This window comes from Carassius gibelio, chromosome A10, assembly GCF_023724105.1.
Source record: "Carassius gibelio isolate Cgi1373 ecotype wild population from Czech Republic chromosome A10, carGib1.2-hapl.c, whole genome shotgun sequence".
NCBI classification, from domain to species: domain Eukaryota; kingdom Metazoa; phylum Chordata; class Actinopteri; order Cypriniformes; family Cyprinidae; genus Carassius; species Carassius gibelio.
In genome coordinates this window covers 20910819-20935345 of record NC_068380.1, presented here as the reverse complement: position 1 = coordinate 20935345, position 24527 = coordinate 20910819, and the positions used below count along the sequence as shown (strand labels likewise).

Sequence of the window (24527 nt, the reverse complement as noted above, 5' to 3'; positions counted from 1 at the left end):
ATTGTGAAACCCTTTTAATTGCGATGATTTTGGCTTACATTTAACAAAAACCCATCAATTCACAACAAATCTCAACAAATTAGAATACTTCATCAGATTTACTCTACATGTACTCAGTACTTGGTAGGGGCTCCTTTTGCTTTAAACACTGCCTCAGTTCGGCGTGGCATGGAGGTGATCAGTTTGTGGCACTGCTGAGGTGGTCTGGAAGCACAGGTTTCTTTGACAGTGGTCTTCAGCTCATCTGCATTGTTTGGTCTCTTGTTTCTCATCTTCCTCTTGACAATACTCCATAGATTCTCTCAGGGTTCAGGTCTGGTGAGTTTTGTGGCCAGTCAAGCACACCAACACCATGGTCATTTAACCATCTTTTGGTGCTTTTGGCAGTGTGGGCACGTGCCAAATCCTGCTGGAAAATGAAATCAGCATCTTCAAAACGCTGGTCAGCAGAAGGAAGCATGAAGTGCTCCAATTTCTTGGTAAACAGGTGCAGTGACTTTGGTTTTCAAAAAACACAATGGACTTACACCAGCAGATGACATTGCATCCCTAATCATCACAGACTGTTAAGACGCCTCTGATGTTGTCTGTGGTTCAGTAAATCTCTTGACACGTCTGTGTGTGTTTGCTCTTGAAAGCCTTGACCCCAGCCTCACTCCATTCCTTGTGAAGTTCACTCAAAAACTTTAATCAATTTTGCTTGACAATCCTCATAAGACTGTGGTTCTCTCTCGGTTGATTGTGCATCTTTATCTTCCACACTTTTTCCTTCCACTCAACTTTCTGTTAACATGCTTGGATACAGCACTCTGTGAACAGCCAGCTTCTTTGGCAATGAATGTTTTGGCTTACCCTCCTTGTGAAGGGTGTCAATGATTGTCTTCTGGACAACTGTCAGATTAGCAGTCTTCCCCATGATTGTGTAGCCTTGTGAACCAAACTGAGAGACCATTTTGAAGGCACATGAAACTAGGGGTGCTCCGATCACGATCGGCCGATCGTTAATGCGCATCTCTTCAGTAAAGCCGGTTCTCTAATCAGCGGTTAATTCCATCAGGTGCATGATTTCACACAGAGCAGCTGTTACTACACAGAGCCGTTGTTAACTGAGAAGATGCGCCAATAAACGCGCATCTTCTCTATTAACAACGGCTCTGTGTAGTAACAGGTGCTCTATGTGAAATCACGCACCTGATGGAATTAACCGCTGATTAAATAACCGGCTTTACTGACGAGATGCGCATAACGATCGGCCGATCACGATCGGAGCACCCCTACATGAAACCTTTGTAGGTGTTTTGAGTTGATTATCTGATTGGCATATCATCATATTCTAATTTGTGAATTGGTGGGTTTTTGTTAAATGTGAGCCAAAATAATCACAATTAAAATAACTAAAGACTTAAACTACTTCAGTCAGTGTGCATTGAATTTATTTAATACACATGTTTACAATTTGAGTTGAATTACTGAAATTAACTTTTCCACAACATTCTAATATATTGAGATGCACTTGTACAATAATATCAATTATAAAAAAATGTTAAGTAAAAAAAAAAACTAATTTTCAGTTTTATTTGGTTTTGTTTCTCTGATAATTATTTGGAGTTGCATTCACTACTTATACATGTGTGTTCATGAATATGAATAAATAATGAGTAAAAAGTTTGCAGGTTACCTGCAAAAGAGGATTTGTTGAGAGAATTTATGTATGCACTTTTCAATTGAATTCAGTCAAATCAAGGCGATTTCATTTTCTTGCTGCCTGTTTGTTTACTTTGTCTTTTTATAAAGCAGTATTTGCTTGAGCTTCTCTTTGAACCTGACCATGTTTATTTGGTCTCTCAAAATATGTTTTACCCAAATATCCTGTTTCTAATACGAACGATTTCATGGGGTTTCATGAGGTTGTGATGTTTTTGTAGAATGTAATCTGGTGGAGGGAGAGGACCACGTGGAGGTGAATGGGGAGATCTTCCAGAAGCCTTTCGTGGAGAAGCCAGTGAGTGCTGAGGACCACAATGTCTACATCTACTACCCCACATCTGCCGGAGGAGGCAGTCAGCGGCTCTTCCGCAAGGTGTGACCATCATGAGTCACAATCCATCCCTTCAGCTCCACAATACACACCACATTACATCAATTGATTTAAAAATACTTCATAAATATATTTAAAGATTTTAATCACATTAATTTGTTCAATTCAACAATTCATTTGTTGATTAATCAGGTCTAATTTTTTATAGAAATAGGACACAAATTGAAGGTTTAAAGCCTAAAGACTTGGATACATACACTATTTTAGTATGTTTGTTTTGAAAACAACACTGCATGGTTTTCTGTGTAACTGTTCAGTAGTTGCAGCCTTTATTTATTAAAAATAATACGATATAGGTTTCCATTATACAGAGACTCGATAACATAACATGCAGGTCTTTTTAGGGAGCTGAGCTGCTTAATAGCTTGTGTAACACTGACATGGTTTGTGTTTAATAATTTAGTAGTGAGGTGCAAATAAATAAATATTCAAAAACAAGACGATAGAACCATAATGAGATGAAATCCTACAGAAAGGTTTATGTTATCACAAAATTTGGAACACTATTGTAGTGTTTCGGTTTATCAGACTCGGTTTCTGATCCCTTCTTGTTTGTTTCAGATTGGCAGCAGAAGTAGCGTGTATTCTCCGGAGAGTAACGTCAGAAAGACTGGATCCTACATCTATGAGGAGTTCATGCCGACAGATGGAACGGATGTGAAGGTATCGCAGTCGTTTATCTTCAGCAGAGCAAAGATCCTCACACACCGTGGTCATGCTTTTTCATATCAGTGCTAGTATTTAGATTAATCAAAGTGAAAATAATATTTAGAATTTCTTAAGAGGAAAGTTTTTTTTCTCTTTATTCTGTTCTTCACACAGTGTGAGATATGTTGTCTGTGAAAACTCTTGAGTTGTGTCAGGCTGTTCAGTGTTTAATTTTATTTTCCAAGTTGGCAACTTGGCTACACAATTTATGCTACATTATGCAGGAAAATCTCTCTTTTTTGTACTTGTGTGACTCTTTTGACAGTGTGAACAGCACAAACCACACAGAATCTGACCTTTTCGATTCTGATTTGGGCCACTTTCATATGTGGTGCTGATTCTGATTAAGGTCAGATGTGTTGCAGTATCACTTTACATCGCTCTATGATTGACATGATGAATTCTGCACTGACAGGAGTCACTCCAGTGATTTGACATGCTGTTTTTTGATCACTCAGTGAATATGACAGAAAGTTGTAGATGTAGTCAGTGAAGAGACAGTGTGGTGCTGTTTACAGTATTACAGTGACAGCTCTTTACAAGCTAAACTGAAGATACCATGAATATTTAAAATTCTCCTTATCTTTGTCCTCCTTAATCGCCTGCTTAGAATACACAGCACTTCAGATTATAAACTAATGCATAAATGTTTACTAAAGTGGCCTCCTTAAGTCATGGCGTGCTTCATACGGTCGTTATTGTTATTTTGCACGTTCAGGACCGTGATCAGTTCACACTGGAATCTGATATTGGCCAGATTTAAAAAGCATAATGTGAACAGTCATACCACAAAAATCTGATCTTCAGAATAAATCTGAACTGAGCACTAATGCCTGCAGTGTGAACGGATCCTTTGACGTATAATCAGAAAATGAAAGTACAAAAAACACATGGCAAGAACATAAACCCTTAAATATCTCATTTAAATCATAGTTTAAGAGCTTTATAGTTTTATAGTCTAATCCGATTTGCTCTAATATTCTATAATGACTTGGGTTTACAGTGTTTCATAAAGATCCGTCATTCAGATAGGACTTCCACTTTTTATAGTTGTTTACAGACTCATTATTAACAAATCATTATTTGATGTGCTTTTCTCAGGTGTATACTGTAGGTCCTGACTATGCCCACGCAGAGGCGCGTAAATCTCCTGCTCTGGATGGGAAGGTGGAACGAGACAGTGAGGGGAAAGAGGTCCGTTACCCAGTCATCCTCAATGCCAGAGAGAAACTCATCGCATGGAAAGTCTGCTCGGCTTTCAAGGTAAACCAAGATGTTGAAAACAGTCTTGCAAAATGCAAAACTACTCGTTTGAATAGTTTGAGCCTTATTCTGAAAGTTGGTCATGAAGCATTAGCGATTTCTCATTTATAGCAAACTGTGTGTGGGTTCGATCTGCTCCGTGCTAATGGCCAGTCATACGTCTGTGACGTCAACGGCTTCAGCTTCGTCAAGAACTCCATGAAATACTACGATGACTGTGCAAAGATCCTGGGGTTAGTATACAAATCCTTAATATCCAGTGTATTTGATTTGTTGCATTTTTAATTATAATAAGATGATTACACTGTGGTCATTTCTTATTAGAAACACTTCATGCATTTAATGTAGAACACACATTTATTTATGCATATGAATGTGTTATTTTGTTTTGGTTCTCCCCACAGGAATACCATCATGAGAGAGCTGGCTCCACAGTTTCAGATCCCGTGGTCTATTCCTTTAGAAGCGGAGGACATTCCCATAGTTCCCACAACCTCTGGGACCATGTGCGTCCAAACGAGCAAAGACAAGCCTCATTTTAAACTTTTCGTGATAGTATTTCAACAATGCTATTAGTTTCTCAGCTAGTTAGCTATCTTTTTAGTTTCTAGGAAAATATTAAAGGAAAACCCTTACTCTTGCTGATACTCTTATGTACTTTATTTAAGGAAGAGTTCCCACAAAAAGGAAAATTCTGTCATCAGTCACTCACCCTCATGTCGTTCCAAACCCATAAGAGATATGTTCATCTTTTAAACACAAATGAAGATCTTAATAATGAATCCTGAGAGATTTCTGTCGATTCCACCGAAACTTTGCCGATTCTAAAAGATAGTAAATCTAATCAGTCGATATATCCGCTTCAATGCTTGCATGTCAGCTTTTGTTCACATAGAAACCTTGATTGACACATGCAGCACATCTAATACGCTACAGGAAGCTCAGTCGTACTTGCTTGAGGTCTCTTTGGTTCTTGCGTGTCACATCTGAGCTTGCATTTGCAATATTTGATGTGCTCCAGTGTGCGTTGATCAGGGTTTATATGTGAATAACAGCCTTAATTGCTTGAATCAGGCAAATGTGTCATTTCAGGAGACTTGAATTAAAACACTTGATGTTAACAATGTTTTATGAACTTTTTGAATCATCAAAAGCTGGGGTCATGGATTTTCTACAGAGGGGCAGAAATCCCTCATGTTTCATTGAAGTTGACTTCAACTGGGTTTTGAAGAGGAACAAAGGACTTATGCTTTTGGAATGACATAAGGATGAGTAAATTAATCTTATTTTTGGTACATTGTCAAGTCACAATGTGCTGCCATTGATTGATTTCACCCGACTGTTTCAACAAATGATCACTTTTCGTATTGAGCAGAAGAAAGTCAGTGATATTGGAGTGATGCAGTGGGAATTTTCATTTCTAGGAAATTGTGAAGTCCTTTTGAACACATTTAATGTTATATATTAATACTGATGTATTGATTCAGCTCTTTTCAAGTGCTGTCTTATGACTTTCAGGATGGAGTTGAGGTGTGTGATTGCTGTGATTCGACACGGTGACAGAACTCCTAAACAGAAGATGAAAATGGAAGTTCGACATCAGCGGTACGCACATTTCAGCTCGTTCCCAAAACACATTTAATACACGCTCTGGTCAGCTGAAGTGCACTGTTGCTATTTCATTTCTCTTTTTATGTCTTTCAGGTTCTTTGACCTTTTTGAAAAATGTGAAGGTTACAAAAGTGGAAAACTGAAATTAAAAAAACCAAAGCAGCTCCAAGTAAATAAATGTAGTTTTTGTAACGAATAACAGATGTTATTCATCACACATATCTAAAGCGTTCATTGTCTGGTTTGCTCAGCTGTTTGTTGTGTTTGTTTTGATCGGACAGGAAGTGCTGGACATTGCCAGGCAGCTGTTGCTAGAACTCGGCCAAAATAACGATTCAGAAATCGAGGAGAGCAAAGCAAAGCTTGAACAGCTGAAAACCGTTCTGGAAATGTAAGTTTATTAACAGGGGCCAGGCATGTCGAAGCATGTTAGTTTCCAGATTTCTTCTTTTACTGCCCTTGCTTCTGGTTTGTAGTCCCTTCCACGAGCTAATGAAAGGCATTCTGGTTTGAAATGACAAAAGGGTTGCTATATGATGACAGAATTTATATTTTGGGGTGAATCTCGTTAAATGTCATTTCAGCATGGCCTTTAGGGTTACATGGCCTTTTAGACAGCAGTACTCTCTCTCTAACACTTAGCATTTTATTGAAAAAGCTTCATCAGATGCTCACCAAATGTAGTATCAACTTTAAATCATCTTCATACCATACTAGTGAAAAGTTAAACTTGTTTTTTGTGTGTGTGTGTGTGTAATGCATCATTAATTAAATAGCAAGGATTCTTAAACAGAACTAAGGTTTTATATTGCTGATGTATTGTGACATATTTACAGTTATTTTGTGTCATTGGCACATTGCCTTGACAAAGCAGTATCAATAGCAGTATTGATTTGATGACAGTGCTAGCTTTTGTGGTATTTCAACCACACTTGCTAATATAATCCCTGCAGATGCTATATCCAGTTTATTTTAATCCCACTTTTGATCTGTCATGCTTGGCCCCATTACATTCAATTATACAGCTGTGTTTCAGTCTCATTTCTAATATCTCATTTTGTTTGTTCAGGTATGGTCATTTCTCTGGCATTAATCGCAAGGTTCAGTTAACATATCTGCCACATGGCTGCCCTAAAACGTCCAGTGAAGAGGAAGGTGAGGATGGTCTTCCATGTTTCTGTTTTGTAGGTGAAACATCAGATGAGTTAATGAAGTGTGTGCATGAATGTTGCACACAAGGCTGATGTATTTGATATGGATGTGTGTGTTTTTGTCCAGATGTGCGGAGGGACGACCCGTCACTCCTGCTGGTTTTGAAGTGGGGTGGAGAGCTGACTCCCGCTGGCAGGGTTCAGGCTGAAGAGCTTGGCCGGGCCTTCAGGTGTATGTACCCTGGAGGACAAGGTACTTCACTCTCACTGTGCTCGTGATTGTCGTAGCATGTCTGCTCTGTGTATTGTTGTATGTATTGTTTTTCTCCTATGCTTCAGGCGATTACGCTGGCTTTCCCGGCTGTGGTCTTCTCCGTCTGCACAGCACGTACAGGCATGACCTGAAGATATACGCCTCTGATGAAGGACGCGTTCAGATGACCGCTGCAGCATTTGCTAAAGTATCACCACCACCTTTATTTTCCGAAATAGAAAAGAATAAGTGTTATCAAAGTACCTTATTTAACTGTGGTTGTCAGTGTATAGAGTCATGTTTTAGAGCGCTTCATACAGTACGCATTGCTTCAAAGCAGCTTCTCAGTAATAAACAGAATAAGTGATGAACAATTCATCAAATATGTGACTAATTCAAATGTTAAGCAGCTCTGAAAAACAAGTCAGCTTAGTGTTGAGTCGCATGCTTTAAGGTTTATTTTGACAGCCCTATTTAAAGGTACAGGTTGTAGGACCTGCCACTAGAGGGCGCACTACCAAAACAATAACAATCGCATGGTTTGATGACGCTAAGAAGGAGCGTTGAATGATGGGATTTGTTGTCTTCTACCCAATGGCTGACAGCCATCAATCAGACGGAGAGATAAATCATGGATTTAACGCGAGTTCAACGATTTGCGCAAGTAGATTACATACAAAGTCAATGCAAAGACGTGATCACACCTCCTCGCGTGTCTAAAGACGCGATGCCCTGCGTTTGGCGTGAATACCCCATAATACTAATCTTGTTGATCGTTATAATAGCATACGTTTTCTGTAAAGATACGAATCAAAACAACTCACCTGTCGAGTAAAACAAGCGAGATCGGCATCTCTTTCTAGTTGAAGTTTGTCGCGAAGCTTCTTCCGCATTTGTCCACAACACTGTTATCATGTGGTTTCTACGTCAGTGGTAATAAAGCTGGTAAATAAGGTGGTAATAAAGAGGATTGCTCTGCCCCGTGTCACTGTTTAGAATGATTTACAGGTAGTTGAAAACATTAGAGATATTGTTAGTAATCAGCTGGACAAAATATGTAACACTAGTCTAGTGGTTTTGGGATATTTTACTGCAAATATATTACAAATTGTACCTTTAAAACATGTTCATAATCTGATTTCTCAGTAAGAGTATGTCTGGTGTCTCAGGGCCTGCTGGCGTTAGAGGGCGAGCTGACGCCCATCCTGGTGCAGATGGTAAAAAGTGCCAATATGAATGGGCTGCTGGACAGTGACAGCGACTCCTTGAGCAGCTGCCAACAGAAAGTCAAAGCTCGCCTTCATGACATTCTGCAGAAGGACAGAGACTTCACCCCAGAAGACTACGAGAAGGTACGGTCAGATTTAAGAAGGAAGGTGCTTTTTGTTGAACCTTGTTAAAAGAATTGGTCACGATGTTATTCATCTCTGCTTTTGGGGAGCTTTTCATTAGACCATTGGATTAAAAACTGAGCTATTTCAGAAAAGTTCACCTGTTTTATAGGTTTGTTTTTTTGTCGTTGTGACTGATGATCTGTTTTTTTTGTGTGGTTTTTTTGGACTAGCTGGCGCCCACCTCCAGCACTTCTCTGGTGAAGTCCATGCAGATGATTAAAAACCCTGTGAAGACGTGTGATAAGGTGTACTCCCTCATCCAGAACCTGACGCTGCAGATCCGCCAGAGGATGGAAGACCCCAAATCAGCAGGTAGACATGATGTTGTGCATGCACATTATTAAAGCATTGCACAAATACATTTAGTATGTACTTCTCTTTTCTCTTTTTTAACAGACATCCAGTTGTACCACAGTGAGACTCTCGAGCTGATGCTGCGTCGCTGGTCTAAACTTGAGAAGGATTTCAAGATGAAGAACGGACGATACAACATCAGCAAGATCCCTGATATCTACGACTGCATTAAATATGACGTGCAACACAACAGCTTGTTAAAGCTGGACAACACCATGGAAATTTACCGGCTGTCCAAAGCCCTGGCAGACATCGTCATCCCACAGGTGACCTTTTTATTAAATTTTTTATTGCTTTTAGTAAAAGATCAATTAAATCCATTATTAGAGCTTGTATAAATGAATGTGTCACTATTTGATTATTGTGTTCATAAAATATTGTCCTTATTTGCTGCTGTCAGGAATACGGTATTTCTCAAGCTGAGAAACTGGACATAGCTAAAGGTTACTGCACACCTCTTGTTCGCAAGATCCGCTCGGACCTACAGAGGACACAAGACGATGACACTGTTAACAAACTGCATCCGTTGTAAGACATCATCTTTCTCACTCTTCATGGTAGTCGATGTTAGCTGTCTTGGCAGTTTACATTGAAATCTTTAAAAAGAAACTGCAGGTCAGATTTAACCAAATAATTTTTATTTTTGGTGCCTATTACTTGTATCATAAGTTGAAAACTGTAGGTCATTACGACCTCTTAAATGCATTAATATTTCAGGTTTTGGGTGAAATCAAAAGCAAAAGGCTTTCTGTGTTGATTGCTCTGTCCGCAGATATTCCAGAGGAGTCATGTCTCCTGAACGTCATGTGCGGACCAGACTTTACTTCACCAGTGAGAGCCACGTTCACTCGCTGCTGTCTATCCTGCGCTACGGAGCCCTCTGTGATGTAGGCCCTGATTAATATCATCTTTTAAAGCTTTAAAGTACATGGAAATATCCTGGCTGTTGTTTTGCTGTTCTGAGATCTACTTGAAGGGTTTTGTGTGGCTGTATCTTCAGGAGGCCAGAGAAGATCAGTGGAAGAGAGCCATGGACTACCTCAAAATAGTCAGCGAGCTGAACTACATGACACAGATAGTCATCATGCTCTATGAAGACCCAAACAAGGTACCAGGGGTCTGCACACATGCAGGGCTTTTACATAATCAATCAATAAATCACCTTTATTTATATAGAGCTTTAAACTAAATACATTGCGTCAAAGCAACTGAACAACATTCATTAGGAAAACAGTGTCAATAATGCAAAATAACAGTTAAAGACAGTTCATCATTGAATTCAGTGATGTCATCTCTGTTCAGTTTAAATAGTGTCTGTGCATTTATTTGCAATCAAGTCAATAACACAAATCAGAAACCACTTTTGACTTGATATCCAAGAAATTTATGAAAAGGTATTGCTGCGATAATTCTGCTCATGCAAGATAATATTTTGAGCATGCAAAACGTAAGTTGACTTTTTAAATGTAACTCTACTATGAGACACATAGTCTTAGTATATTTATGAAAGTGTACCTAAAACTTAATTATAGCTTCATATAATAATATTTCAAGAAAACTAACGGAATGGAAATAAATCACATTCGTCTTGAGGCATGCATTCCTGTCACACCATCTTCAGTAAACTCTTTTGCCTTAGAAGTACTTTATTTTATGTATTAGAAGAAATCAAATTAGTTTGAAACCACTCGGTAACTGCTTAATCTATACAAGAGACCACATTTAATTGTGGAAAAAGAAATATAACTTATCAAATATACTGTATATTGAGAGCCTGTTAATAGTGTGTTGATGAGGGGTTTGGATTTGCAGGATCCTTCATCAGAGGACCGTTTCCACGTGGAGCTTCATTTCAGTCCAGGAGCTAAAGGCTGTGAAGAAGATAAGAACCTGCCGTCTGGATTTGGATATAGACCAGCATCCAGAGAGGTTTGCACCTACAAATTTAAATGTTGCCATTAATTACTCGCCCTATGAAAGTCGTTCCAAACCTGTAGTATCTTAGTTCATCTTCAGAACACAGATGAAGATATTTTTGATGAAATCTGAGAGCTCTCTGTCCCTCCATAGACAGCAACACAACGGAAACATTCAAGGTCCAGAAAGGTAGTAAGGACATGGTTAAAATAGTCCATGTGACAGCAGTGCTTCAACCGCAATGTTATGAAGCAACGAGAATACTTAAAAAATTTTGTTGTTGTTGTCAAATGCACTTAAAGGGATAGTTCACCCAAAAATGAAAATGTTGCCATCAAGTTCTCACCCTCAGAAAGTTGTACCCGTAATATCTTCATCTTCAGAACACAAATGAAGATATTTTTGATGAAATCCGAGAGTGACCATGACAGCAGTGCTTCAACCGTAAAGTTATGAAGCTATGAGAATACTTTTTGTGGGCAAAGAAAACAAAAATAACTTTATAACATTAGAGTTGAAGCACTGCTGTCACATGGACTATTTTAACCATGTCCTTGCTACCTTTCTGGGCCTTGAATGTTTCCGTTGTGTTGCTGTCTATGGAGGGACAGAGAGCTCTTGGATTTCATCAAACATATCTTTATTTGTGTTCTGAAGATAGGTTTGGAACGACTTGCGAGTGAGTAATTAATGACTAAAATCCCTCTAAATGTTGAATGTGTCTCAGAATGAGGGCTCCAAGAAGAAATCCCATAATGACAATGATGAAGAGTCCGGTGGTGCTCAACGTGACGAGCCGGATCGAGCTCTTATGATGTTCCGCCCCATGGTGTCCGATCCCATCTACATCCACAGGAAGTCCCCTCTTCCCCGCTCCAAAAAGATCGGCTCTGTGGAAGTAAGATCCTACATAGCATGTCTCTAAACACCTTTGTTAAATGAATCAAATTAAGTCATTCACAGGTAATAACTATTCTTCTCTGATAACAGTGTTGCACATACTTTTACATTTATGCGCAGATATAGATGCTGCATATGTGTGTTATACAAATTCAACAAGTGCTAGAAATTAAGTAAGACTTTGCAGTGATGTTTCAGTAGTTAAAATTGGTTAATGCATTAGTTAACATTAACTAACAATGAGCTGTATAGTTTTTGTAGTAGTTAAAAAAATACAGATGTTAGTTTATAGAGCAGTCACTAATGTTAACAGACACAACTTTTAATTTAAAATATGTATTGAAATTAATATAAATTCAGTAAAAGTATTGTTTACAACTAAGACCTTATTGTAAATAAACAAATTCATATGATCATATTTGTTTGTATACAAAATTGATTTCAAGCATTTCAGCATAAACTTTTAAATGAAAAGGTTTTTAGATCACAAAAAAACTGTGAATGTGCGGTGCATTGCTAGAATCATGTATATATTTTTTAAATGTCTTTTTCCATTGCTGTGACATTCACGTTATGCATTGCTATGAACAAGTGCTTGCAGTTTCCATCAATCTCAACACTATCTCTATTAATGCAAATATGCTTTTACATGTCCTTAACTTTTAATACGCCAAAGCCTTCTCTTCACTTTCAATTCTTTCCATTTAAATTTAGTTTTCAGTAATCAGTTTGACATTCCTATATTTTGGTTTCTTCCGTTTTTTCATATATTTAATTTTCAAGTATCTACAATTACTGAAAATGGGAGTAAAATAGCACTGTTTCTCTGGGTGTGTTGTACAACTCTAGGCTAGAATTACACATTGCACTACAGCTGATGATTTTGTCCTCAAACTTTACAAAACAAATTTTCAGAATATATTTTATTCTAGCTCCATATCACTCAAAGTGAAAGTGAAATCAACAGTGTTGCACTGAACAACCAAATTATCAGAGCCCTTGCTACTGTAATGATGGGGAAATAATTGAGAACAGTCATTATAACATGGTGCGTCTGAATGCTGTAATCTGATTGGCTGGAATGTGTGTTAGAACAGTAGTTCCAGTCATTTTAATCACCGTTATAAATGAATGCGCTCCTGTAGTTGAAGCACAGGGATACAGACACAGAAGCATTCATGAGCTACGTTAAAAACCGTGTTATATTTCTCAGCTGCGAGGTGGTAACATGGCTGACTTAAATGTCATTTTTCAGGTAGATCTTTAACTCACTGTTGTGCATTATAATTATTTTATGCATACCTTAGCCATAAATGATCTCTTAGTTAATTAGATGTAAAAAAAAAAAATAGATTGGATGATCAGAGCTTAATAACTTGTGAACTTCAAAATTTTATTAAAAGACTGTTTTACCAGAAATTGAAAGTTCCTTCATTATTCTGTCTCATGCCATTCCAAACCTTTCGAACACAAAATATACTCTATAAAAATAAATAAATAACAACAACAACAAAAAAACATGAAAATAATATTCATTATTAATTATTTTACAGTGTGACATCACTGCTGTATTAATGTCACACGATATTGTTTCAAGCATTCAGTTTTCATTCAGCTCAGCTAGCAGTTTTGTGTTGTGTATGTAATATCTTGCTCTTTCATATTTCAGTTCAAAGCTTTTCTCGCCCACAAATGTGTATTATTTGAAAAACTGCCACCGTGTCTGATTTGTTTTCTTGTTTTAGTCCCCATTGCAGAAAGACTTTCTCAAGACGCCTGCTGGCAAAGTATGAGCACACTTAACTGTGTTTGTGTTCTGTTGAGCCGAAGAGCTCTGTGGTGAATGTTGGTGGAGTCGTAGCCGGACTGTTGTTAACGCTGCATGACTGTGCTGTTTCTGCCCCCTGTCTCACTTCCAGGAAGAGAGCCCCCTGAGTGTGTCTAGCCCTGACTCTTTAGGTACCTGGATTCATTACACCTGTGGTGTTGGTACTGGGCGTCGAAGACGCAGATCAGGGGACCAAATCACTTCCTCCCCAGTCTCCCCCAAATCACTGGCTTTCACATCCAGTATTTTTGGCTCATGGCAACAGGTTTTTACCAATTTAATTCATTCTTCACACCAACCACTAACGTATTGTTCGTTCACACTCAAGATCTTGGCGGCGGTCAGCAAGGACACCTAATCAGCAGATGAATTAAAAGAGCGCACTGTTACCTCATTCATCATCTGTTTTGTTGAAATATAATGCACTGGTCTGTGTTCTGGAAAGTCAGCGTTTCAGTTCGTTTGACCAGTTTTGGGCTAGTTACAATCATCTTCATGTTTCACATTAATCATGTTTTTGTTCTAAACATTTGAAAACTAACTACTTTAAGATATCTCCATTTACTGTGATTATTACTAAATTTGGTAGTTCATTATTTATACAAAAATATCCTTTAATATTACAACACTGAACACCCAGGCTTTGTTTTTACAGACCAATGGTTTCTCATTTTAGCTTTAGAGTCGACATGAAATGTGCAAAAAAAAAAACATAAATATATAATGTATATTTTTAGATATCATTATAGGCAGTTCAGTCTTTGTATTGGCATTCTTGCCAATAATTAATTGTTAAAAAATATTTACTATTAGTGCATCATGATGGATGAACTCAAGTCTTCAGAAATACATAATTTTAAGAAAGTAAAATATATTGCAAATGCCATTTCAGATTGACGTTATATTCTGTTTTAAATACATTTCTACAAAATTTGTGAGTAATGTATACTAATGTTCCTATTATTATTTATGAGACTGATTGAATCTAACCTGAATATCATACCATGTAGAAAAGAAAATATAGTTTTTTATGTATTATAATTACTTTTTTGCTATGAAAAAAGATCCTCTTTGTGTTTGCTGCTCCTTCAGACCATAAACTCAGTATTTTCTTGTTCTCTGTTCAGCGATCTGCTGTCTTGATCCATGTTTAGCTGCTAACTCTCAGCTCTTTTCATTCATCTGCTGTGCCATTAGCTGTCCTTTGCATCCTGCTCCAGTGACAAAGCTAGATTTGACCTCTGGGCCGCGGTGGGATGTGTGTCATTGATATCATGTTTGTTTCGGGTGGATATGGCTTGTGACTCATCTCTTTCAGGACACGAGTTTGCTTCTGCTTTTGCTCCCTGTAACATTCACTGGTCCCTGTCCATGCGGCCAGATCTGCATTTCTTGTTTTCACAGTTCATTAGGAAGCTCTTAACAAGAGTATAAATCAAATACTTTTATTTATTTTATTTATTTATGGTGGTTAACCATTTAGTGAGCATCACTCTTTGTTTTTTAATAATTATAACCCAAATGTTATAATTATGCTTGTGTCTTTGTTTTGCAAGATATTATTGCTTGGTCAGTTTTCCTGTCATCGTTACACAACATTATAACAAAGTGGGAACCTCGGTCTCAAGTACTTACACAGTTGAAGATGTGGCACAGATCAACTCAAGTTTCAACTAAATATAGTGGCCCCAAAAACAACTCGGACACTTCAGCCACATTTAAAAATGTCATTGTCATTTAAGAAAAATAAATAAAATCAAAGCACATTTCAGTCAGTTTTTTTGTAGATATACAATCAGTTCCTTTCGAGAGTCTTATTAGAGTAACTGTAGATAGTTCAGCACTTTCCAACCAGAAAAAAGACATACTTGGTCTTTATTTCAAGTACTTTTTCTGAAGTGTGTTATCTTTATCTACACTAATCTTTCAGATAGATTGAAAGTGCTTTGATTTATGAGATTAAGACAGATTTTTCGAGTGTATTTTTGTTGCCACTGTTTCCACTGACAATCGTTTTAGTTGAGAACTGGGCTGAATCTGTGTCCTGAACGGCCAGGGTTTATGGAAAACCAAGACTGATGTAGGCCTCAGGTAAAACCTGTTCAGACATGAAGGATGGCATTGAGACCTCTGAGCCGTTTATTGTCCATTAACCCTCTTCCTGTGCCAAGGATAACCTCTTTTTCCCCCAAAGTAGATTTCCTAGTTTTGCATGAAACTGAAATGAGAAAAATAACCGGGCTGTTCCCTGCTCTGTTGGGTTTTACATGAATGCCAATGGACTATGTTGAGTTAAACTCTATAAACTGTTGCCATGTTTGTCCTCATACCCTTCTGCATCCGTGATCTCATTTCCTGTTTCTGATATGGAATGGAGTCTGTGTGGCGATGCCTAACGCATGGTCCATTTCTGTGTCTTCATGCGCTTTTATTTTATTTTTTGGGGTGTATAGACCTGTGAACTCACACATTTACAGTGCTTCTTATTAACACCTGTCTGTCTGGAAAACAAATTCTTGGCAGAGATGAATAAAGGTTGGCGTTTTGAGTAGTTATTGTGGTGTGCCTGTGCTCTTTCAGGTAGTGTCCGAGAACAACAGTCACAGCAGAGCCAGCAGACTTCACCCGGATCACAAGCTCACACCTGGAATAGGTAAGATGTCACCTTATAATATCCTGAAGCTGTCGGATGTTCATTATGAGGAGCTCTGACGTAACGTCCTGGTCGCACATGTGTCCAAATAATGTTTTGCCGTTCCATTTCTAATCTGTGTTGTGTGTGATGTTGGTGTGGCTGCTCTCTCTCGATTCGTTCAAACTTAAAGACCAATTAATTTGGATCTGTGTGTGTAATACTATCTGTGAGCTTTATTCTGAAACACACTGTTGTAAGATTTTTGCCACACAGCTGACTAATACAGCGCTGACTCTCATATATGCTTGTAATGTCCTTTGTGTGTGCTCATGGTTTGAAGCATATACATGTTCCTTACCGTGTATTATCCATATTTGTAGAAGGATATGAAATACAATTGGATGTCCTGCAGTGTGACATGCTGTACTCTGTGTATTTTTATTCTTTATGGGTCATAATAGCAATAGCATAATAGCATTCACAAAAAAGTATTGTCATTCTGCAGGACAGTTTAAAAGCAGTGAAGTAGAGAAAATGTGACCATTTACTGGATCTACGATGCTTTGCTTTATATATTCACTTTTCATATACATTTAAAACAGAAATGTGGTTGTTGTTTGGGGAGGGAAAGTAGCCATCAATATCTTTTGTGTGTCAGTCCTCACAAAGTTAGTGCAAATCTTTCAAACAACCAAGAGCTTGTGTGATTTAGTTTTACTTTGTGATGTGACATACCAAAGGATTTTTCATGTTTCACTGTTCACGGCACGAGTGACACTGCAAAGTGGTGGACATTTGCATAAATACTATAAACATTGCCATTTTTTTGGCAGCTGTAAAAAAAAAATGTGTGTGCATGAGAGCAAAATACATGCTGGTCTTTCACAGCAAAGTGCTTTCTGTCAATACAGGTTAATTAGACTCAATACAGATTAATATTAATTGTTCAAATTCAACTCTATGAAGCAGAATGATGAAATATATCAGAATAATCATAATTGTTGTCTACATTGGGTAATGCAGTACAGCAGTAAATATGATTTTAGGAGTGTGTAGTGTATTACACATTCATTGTGTCAGTAATTGCTCGATATCATGTGACCCTAAAGCATTAGTAATAGGTCGATGAGTGGTTGCCATGACAAAAGACATTACTGTCATTATGGGATGCTTTCAGTGAGGCTGCACTACTCATTCTGTGGCAGGAATCTTGTAGAAAGCATGCTGCATGCATTGCGAGGTGTGTCTCTGTGAACACCCGATTGCTGTATGTATCTTCTCTAACTCTCATCAGGGTCTCATTGCGCTGGCTTGTTTAGCACCATGGTGCTGGGTGGCTCCTCCAGTGCACCTAACCTACAAGATTACGCTCTCGCACACCGTAAAAAGCTGACCTCCTCTGGCTTCTTAGATGGTATGTGCAAACACGCACGCACACCTTCTAATGGTGAATCCCCGTCCCTGGAGTCCCATCTGTGTTTCTCCACTGGTTGCATTGATGTCATTTATCAGAGATCTGTGTTACACAAACCTCATCCCTGCACCTCATATGCTTTTATATCTTAATATAAATAACTATAAGCTCTATTCAGATACACTGTGTAGTTACAAACATGTAACTAAATGAAGCACGACCACTTAAATTAGAAATGAATGAATGGAAATTATTTCACTCATCCTCATTTCACTCCAACTCATGTTTTGTCTTCGCAAAAACAATTTTTTTTAATGAATCCTGAGATATTTCTGAACCTGCATCGAAGGCCATGAAATCAAATCCTTGATTTACGTTGACTCTGAAACTTGAAAAAACATGGGAAATGGAATCAGAACGAAACGAAAGTCTTACGCTTTACATGATTAACAGATTTAATTTAGACTTTAACTTTCAGTCATAATTTGTTGACATTAACTAGTAAATTTAAAGTGTTTTGTTTTAGTTCATTATAGTGCATGCAAGGCAGTTTTATGTAATTCATTGATCTGCCTGTTGAAACTAAAGATCTACAGTTTCCCCCTATTATTATTGTTATTATTATTATTCAATCCCTTCTCCACACCTGTCCCATCTTTGAATACAGACTTGACATAAACATCCTATGATAAATCATGGAAGCCAGAAATCTCCCGGCAAGTCGAATTAAAGCTCTGAATTAAAAGTTTGAATTTATGTTTGGATATTTTGTTAACATTGAAATTGATTTCTCTAATGCATTTTTATTTCTTTTAATAATAAACCTGCCTGAATGGTGCAGACAGGTCTGCATTGTGCACAGTATAAACCGTATATAGTAAAATATCAGAGTGAAAGAGGCAGACAGTATCTTCCTATCCGGGAGGCTAGTTTGTTCTGTTAACATGTGCAGTCTGACGTTTCATCTTTCTGTGAAAAGCCAAGAACCTCATTTTAGTCTCTAGCTGCAGTGTCAGTGATAGAAACCGTTGAGTGGGAAGCTTTTAGTGCAGCTATAATAATGCGACGAGTGACTTAAAATCATTCGAACTCTGTTAAGTCAGTTATCTGAGGAGAAATTCAACTCAACAGTGATTTAGAGTAGATCTGAGATTCCATGGATAATTAGTGTTGTGTTGTAGATGTGTTGATGGAGCAGAAGTGCTGCTGTGGATCAGAAGAGAAAGCAGAGCAACATGATATCACTTTAACCTAGGAATGCATTATTTAAAAAAACCTACATGAATGCATAATGGGGGCAAAATGAGCTGGTTTTTTTTTTTTTTCTTCAAATCCTGTTTTTATCTTTTAGTGTAATTAAGTAATTTAAGAATGTGACTATACACAAAATCCTAAATATTTAGTGATAATGTTCAGTTGTTCATTTCCTATATACCACAACAAAAATACAATTCAGTAGAATTACTTGTAGCAAGCGTATTAATATGAGAGATTAATTTAGCAGAAACTTTTATGAAACGGATCCTTGCAGATGCGGTCAGCACGTTATAGTGATCTTCACACGAGAAAAAAACTTTGGTGAAAAATCCTCGGGGCTCTGTCACAAGTCCGCTTCACACATCATGATGCATCGATCTTTAATGATGCATAAATCAGAGTTGATCAGTCTTCATGTGTATACAGTGATTACTCTGTGTGCCAATTTCGGCCGACCCCTGAATCCTGTATGCATTATTTATATCCATTTTGTGTCAGAAAGTATGTGGAGGTTTTGTTGCCGCCACTTCTGCTGCATGGCCAGTCCATGCTGAACCTAGAGGGTGTTTATGGGATGCCACTGGGTGTGTGTGTGTGTGTTGATCCATGATCCAGTGGGGGTGTAACAAACACCTCTCCGTGGCGGCCAGAGACGGGCCCTGACATAATATCCAGGGCTTAATGTAATGCTGTTTGATTTAACATCTTGCACAAAGATTTCCACCCTTCTGCCTTTTGGACAGTTTACTCCATTTGAGTACCAGTCTAAAGCTTGAACATGCCTGTTCCTCGAAGTTTTTAACATTCACTCAGATGTGACTTTGGAATGATATGAAATTTTAAAACCAAACTTTTAAGTAATCCACAGAGTGTAAATCAACTCATAGTAGGAAGTAGTCAGAATTCGAATCAATGCATTTTGTTAGAATTTTAATTTGCAAAAATAAACAAATCTCACTGTACCTCAGTGGTTTTCAGTCACCTGAGGTATCTTCTGGTGACTGAATCAGGTGTGAGATACGCACCATTTGCTCTCAGTGCCCAGGAAGAGAATTGAAGGCTACTGCTGTATCATATCAAATTAACCCCTGTTATGCATTCTAGGGTTGATATGGGGTGTTTTCTTGAACAGAATGGAAAGCTTTCATATTGAGGAGGAATGTTTTGTTTGGTTTGTTTTTAATCACCATGCCTCTGGCTGTCGAACACTTAACACAAGCACCCCTCTGCTTCTCCTCTGCGTCTCTCCGGCATGACTCTTGCCTTCTTTAGCCTTCTTTAACCCTCTTTCTGTTAGCTGTTACACATTTCAGGTACCTGTTTTTCTCTTTCTCAGAGGCTACGCGTGGTTCTGCTGTAAAAAGATTTTCTATCTCATTTGCGCGACACCCGACCAATGGTATGTTTGCTTTTGTTAATTCCCAGTTGCAAGTCTTCCCCTTTGAGTTTTTTATTATTTGTTCCTCCATCAACCACAGGATAGCGAACAGAAATATTAATTTTAGAGGACTAAAAATACCCATGTTTCATTTCATGCATTTCAAAGATTGCTGTCAGTTCTGTTCCTTCATCTGTGTGAAAGCACAATAAGATTAAAAAACATATTTTGCTGGTACGTAATATTTGCTTGTTTATTTGTGGCTGAATGAGCTAGCTCTTAGAAACTGATTAAACATGTTGCGATTTGAGGTGAACAGAATTTGCTGCTTTTATGCCTATTTAAAGGATAAAGATTTAACATAACACTTTATTTAAACCTGTTTACATTTGTCTGCATAGGTTAGCTTTGCTAACACTTCACATGGTTTCTGTGTGATTCGTTTTTTGTTTTTTTCAGTTCCAAATTCCACAGTATACACACAACTTTATGATCTAACAGTCACATAAATTAAAGAGGAAAACAGTGAGCAGCTGAGAAGTGAAGCATTCTTTAAAACCGTTGTATGCCCGAATATTTAATACATGCGTTGTAGTGTTTAATAAGTTGATAACATCTAAAAGTTTAGAAAATTGCCCATTTTTAGCATACCATTTTTATTGTTTGTTTGTTTTTCTTTTAATCTGCTTTTCTATATGGGTCAGTGTTTTCCAGTATGTTCACTGGTAAGTGTTAATCATGCTTAATATACTCCTCCTATCCTGTCTAATTAGTGTTTATTTTTTGTAGTAAGTATTTAGATCTAGTCTTTATACCCTATTTCTGACCCTTACCAAAAAAAAAAAAACGAATTCTATTTCTTTTTTTACTTTATCTATCCACAAGAAAATTATCCTATATGTGCATTGTACATTTTTGGTTTATTCCTTGCATTTGCAGAAGGAAAGGTAACAAGTAACACATGCTTGTTTGTATTTTTAATGTATTTTATTTTTTAAATAATAACTGGGACAATCTTATCTTCACATTTTAGACCTGTTCTAAGTATATCACCAAACCTAATAACCTGAATATTGCCTAATATTTGTTGCCTTACCTTGTTGTGCTCTTAGCTCCTTCACTTATTCACTTCTTAAAATGCCTCTTCTTTTCTTGTTAATAGGTAATATGCTTTTAACAACATTAGCAAATCAGTCCGGGTGTTAGAACAGCACTTCAATATAAAATAAATAATCTAAATGTACTCCGTTCAGATTGAGTTCAGAATAAATCCACACGTTTCATTGCATATTCTGCATGGACTGTTGCTTAGCAACCGTTGACAGGTTTAGACTAATGAGCTGAAGAATTCAGAAGAATTGGTTCTTTTGATTTTTAATTTTGATATGAAGTTTATAAACTGTAGCTAATACATTAATAGACTCCACACGAATAGTGAGTTCTCCATTCATTGTCTCTGTAATTAACACAATTATTATTGTTTAATAAGCAATGATAATGAATGAAGAATTCACTTGCATTGTCTATTAATGTTTATAAACTATGCATTAACTAGAAGCTACTATGCATTAACTAGAAGCTACTATGCATTAACTAGAAGCTACTATGCATTAACTAGAAGCTACTATGCATTAACTAGAAGCTACTATGCATTAACTAGAAGCTACTATGCATTAACTAGAAGCTAATAGTTTCTTAATGATTTGTAAGTACTTGATTAGTGTATACTTATTATAAAGTGTTACCGATAAATGTAACCATTAATGACTGTTGGTGTCTTTTTATATTATATATCTGTTGTTGGTGTGTATTAATACAATAAACCAAAAAGACACTGTGTGTTACAGTGGAATAATCACTGTAATGCATGGCCTCTCATTGCTTACTGCTTTTATTAGAAAGACTCAAGAAGATTATGTTCAGACATTTTCTGCCGAATTGCATGATGTGAATAAACCAAATCATAATCATGTTGTTTCACTAGTTTCATCTGAGAAATGTACAAAAAAAAATTGTACAAGGTAGGTTGATTATCATTTCTGCTTCATAATTTCATCTTGGCCAGTGTTTTTGGTAGACTGAAGGTATTGTGAGCTGTTCTTTGTGTGACCCGTCTGCCTCCATCCTGCCCACCTCAAACTCACGTTTGACCGTGTTGTTGCTTGTCACTTTAAGAGGAAATGGAACGACATGTTTCTGTCATGTGTCCAAGATCTCAAGTTATAGCTCAAGCTATATGATTATCCTAGCTGAAGATGTTGTGTGTGTAGTTTTTTTATTTTCCAGATTCTGAATTTCTGGCATATTTCATTGAAGGTTTTGAGTTGTACTCCATGGTTCCTTCAATCTGTCCCTTGGAGACCCTCCATAATTCCCTGTCTCTCAAACAAGTGGATGATTTCCTCGCCTCCATAGCCATATCCCATGATCCAGTACTGGAAATATCAGCTTCCTCCCCAGGTACTGTCTAGACATCATGTTCTGACTGCCATTGTATAATACGTGGTTTACTGTACACTTGTCTTAGCTGCTTTCTATTTGTTCCCTCAGCTGTGCCCAACAAGAAGGCTCCTTTGAACACTTATACTCCAGCAAAAGTTTTGCCATTCACCAAGTCTCTTGGCAAGAAGACATGCTCATCAGAGAAGAGTGCATCAGGCATGTTGCATTAAATGCAAGTTATAAACTTTGGCGCACAGATAGAGGACAGTCTATTTATTATTCACAGCAAGTTTTGAGTTTCTAACTCAAACTTTCTAGTGTCATGAAAAGGTTAAATATGTACTCATGTACTTTTGAACCATAAGGGCTAGAAACTAAATTATTTTTTTGTTTACCTTTTTTTATTTATTTATCAAACACCAAGATTTTCCGCAGTATTGAATTTCCTGAAAAATTAACTTTTCCTGACTTGTCCTAGACGGTCTGTCTTATTTTCACCAAAATTGGCTCAAGTCAAATTCATATTCAGTGCTGGAAAAAAGGGTTTCAAATGCCTTTCAGTTCTTGTAAATCATGTTCATGAATTTCTAACAAAAATGGACGAGGCTATTTCTTCGCAACGCTTTAACGGATTCTGACCAAATTTGGTATGTGTTTTACAAAGCATGACATGAGGGCATGTGAATAGTTTAAACACAGTGCCACCTTAATGTCATCTTAAAAACTGACATTTATTTTATAACTTCTAAACAGTTTGACCAACAGTCTCGTTAGACTTGGAGCAGCATACCAAATCAAATGATGTTCGATTTTTCCTATGTCAGTTGGCTTAATGAATATTATCCAGTAATCACAAACAACAAGAAAGTCCATACATAGTAAGAAGTCATGCAAAATCCTTGTCAAAAGGTGTGGGAAGCACATGATATTCTTGTCACAATCCAGTCTGTGCTTTTCTGTTTGTTTACTCAGTGTATTTTTTCCCCTTTAGATCATGATGATTTTCCAGCCAGAAAACCCAGAGCAGTTTCGGCAGATGTTTCAGAGCATGGTGTAAGCAAAACCTCACAGCCAAGCTCAGAGACCAAGCAGCCCAATCCTGCTTCCAACACTTCCATCCTTCTGCCACCTCAGTCTCATGACCCTGCTGTTAAAACCCAACAACAATCCAGTGGCACAGCAACACATGAAACCCCTGCTCTAGAAAACAAGAGCGCTTCAAAAACTGTGTCCAGCTTTTACACATGACAAACCCCCAACCAGGGCACAACCAAAAACACAGCTATCAAAGCACACATGCCAAGCTCATGGACAAATGATGCATATGTCAACTGGACCCAGTAACCAAAACTCAGAGAGCATGTTACAGGCCTCACCTCATTACTTTTAGTGACAAGAATTTGTCATAGTTCGCTTTACCTTTCTTTGCTTTTAAAGGAACATCTCACTGAATGTTTGATACCAAAACACAGTCCACCAAAATATATCACATTGTTGTAATTACAATCATATCATAGGCTTATTTAGCTTTTCCGTTCACCTTAAATGGTTCAGAAGAATGTGTTACATTTATCTTGTACATTTGAATGTTGAAATGTAGAAGCTCGCATAGAATTTACTTGTCATAGTATGACATATTGCTGCAGCTGGTTTTAATTCATTTGGAATATTTAATGAATGCAGCACTTTCTGGGGCCTCATCAAACAAGGTCCAAAGTGATATTTCTTGTTTAGAAACATTTTTGATTCATATAATTGATTACAATCAGATTATGCACTTCTTTCCCTCCACTGCAACTGACATCTGCTTTGTTAATAATTACTTTTTTCATCAAACTGAAATTAGATACAAATTATTTGTAAATTGGGAATGAACTTTGGTATTTGGTAAGTTCTTGAAAAATAAACAATTTAGTTCAAACTA

At 37.4% G+C, this 24527-nt stretch overlaps 1 protein-coding gene across 7 annotated transcripts in view; it reads left to right on the top strand.

Moving 5' to 3' along the window:
* The window catches only part of LOC128021546 (inositol hexakisphosphate and diphosphoinositol-pentakisphosphate kinase 2), a 34774-nt gene extending 10247 nt beyond the window's left edge, over positions 1–24527 (top strand). Inside the window, exons 7-33 of one of the 7 annotated variants that reach the window (XM_052608825.1) lie at positions 1926–2080; positions 2660–2761; positions 3908–4069; positions 4181–4302; positions 4474–4575; positions 5588–5674; positions 5774–5849; positions 5962–6071; positions 6750–6835; positions 6959–7084; positions 7171–7292; positions 8254–8436; positions 8649–8790; positions 8875–9098; positions 9233–9360; positions 9605–9719; positions 9833–9940; positions 10645–10761; positions 11477–11647; positions 13395–13436; positions 13569–13742; positions 16058–16130; positions 17407–17526; positions 20120–20182; positions 22478–22621; positions 22712–22819; positions 23595–24527. In XM_052608825.1, coding sequence (XP_052464785.1) covers positions 1926–2080; positions 2660–2761; positions 3908–4069; positions 4181–4302; positions 4474–4575; positions 5588–5674; positions 5774–5849; positions 5962–6071; positions 6750–6835; positions 6959–7084; positions 7171–7292; positions 8254–8436; positions 8649–8790; positions 8875–9098; positions 9233–9360; positions 9605–9719; positions 9833–9940; positions 10645–10761; positions 11477–11647; positions 13395–13436; positions 13569–13742; positions 16058–16130; positions 17407–17526; positions 20120–20182; positions 22478–22621; positions 22712–22819; positions 23595–23851 — 3419 coding nt within the window. In that variant the 3' untranslated portion in view covers positions 23852–24527. The remainder of the gene's footprint in view (positions 1–1925; positions 2081–2659; positions 2762–3907; positions 4070–4180; positions 4303–4473; positions 4576–5587; positions 5675–5773; positions 5850–5961; positions 6072–6749; positions 6836–6958; positions 7085–7170; positions 7293–8253; positions 8437–8648; positions 8791–8874; positions 9099–9232; positions 9361–9604; positions 9720–9832; positions 9941–10644; positions 10762–11476; positions 11648–13394; positions 13437–13568; positions 13743–16057; positions 16131–17406; positions 17527–20119; positions 20183–22477; positions 22622–22711; positions 22820–23594) is intronic. The other 6 variants (XM_052608826.1, XM_052608827.1, XM_052608831.1 and 3 more) reach the window with 6 other exon arrangements.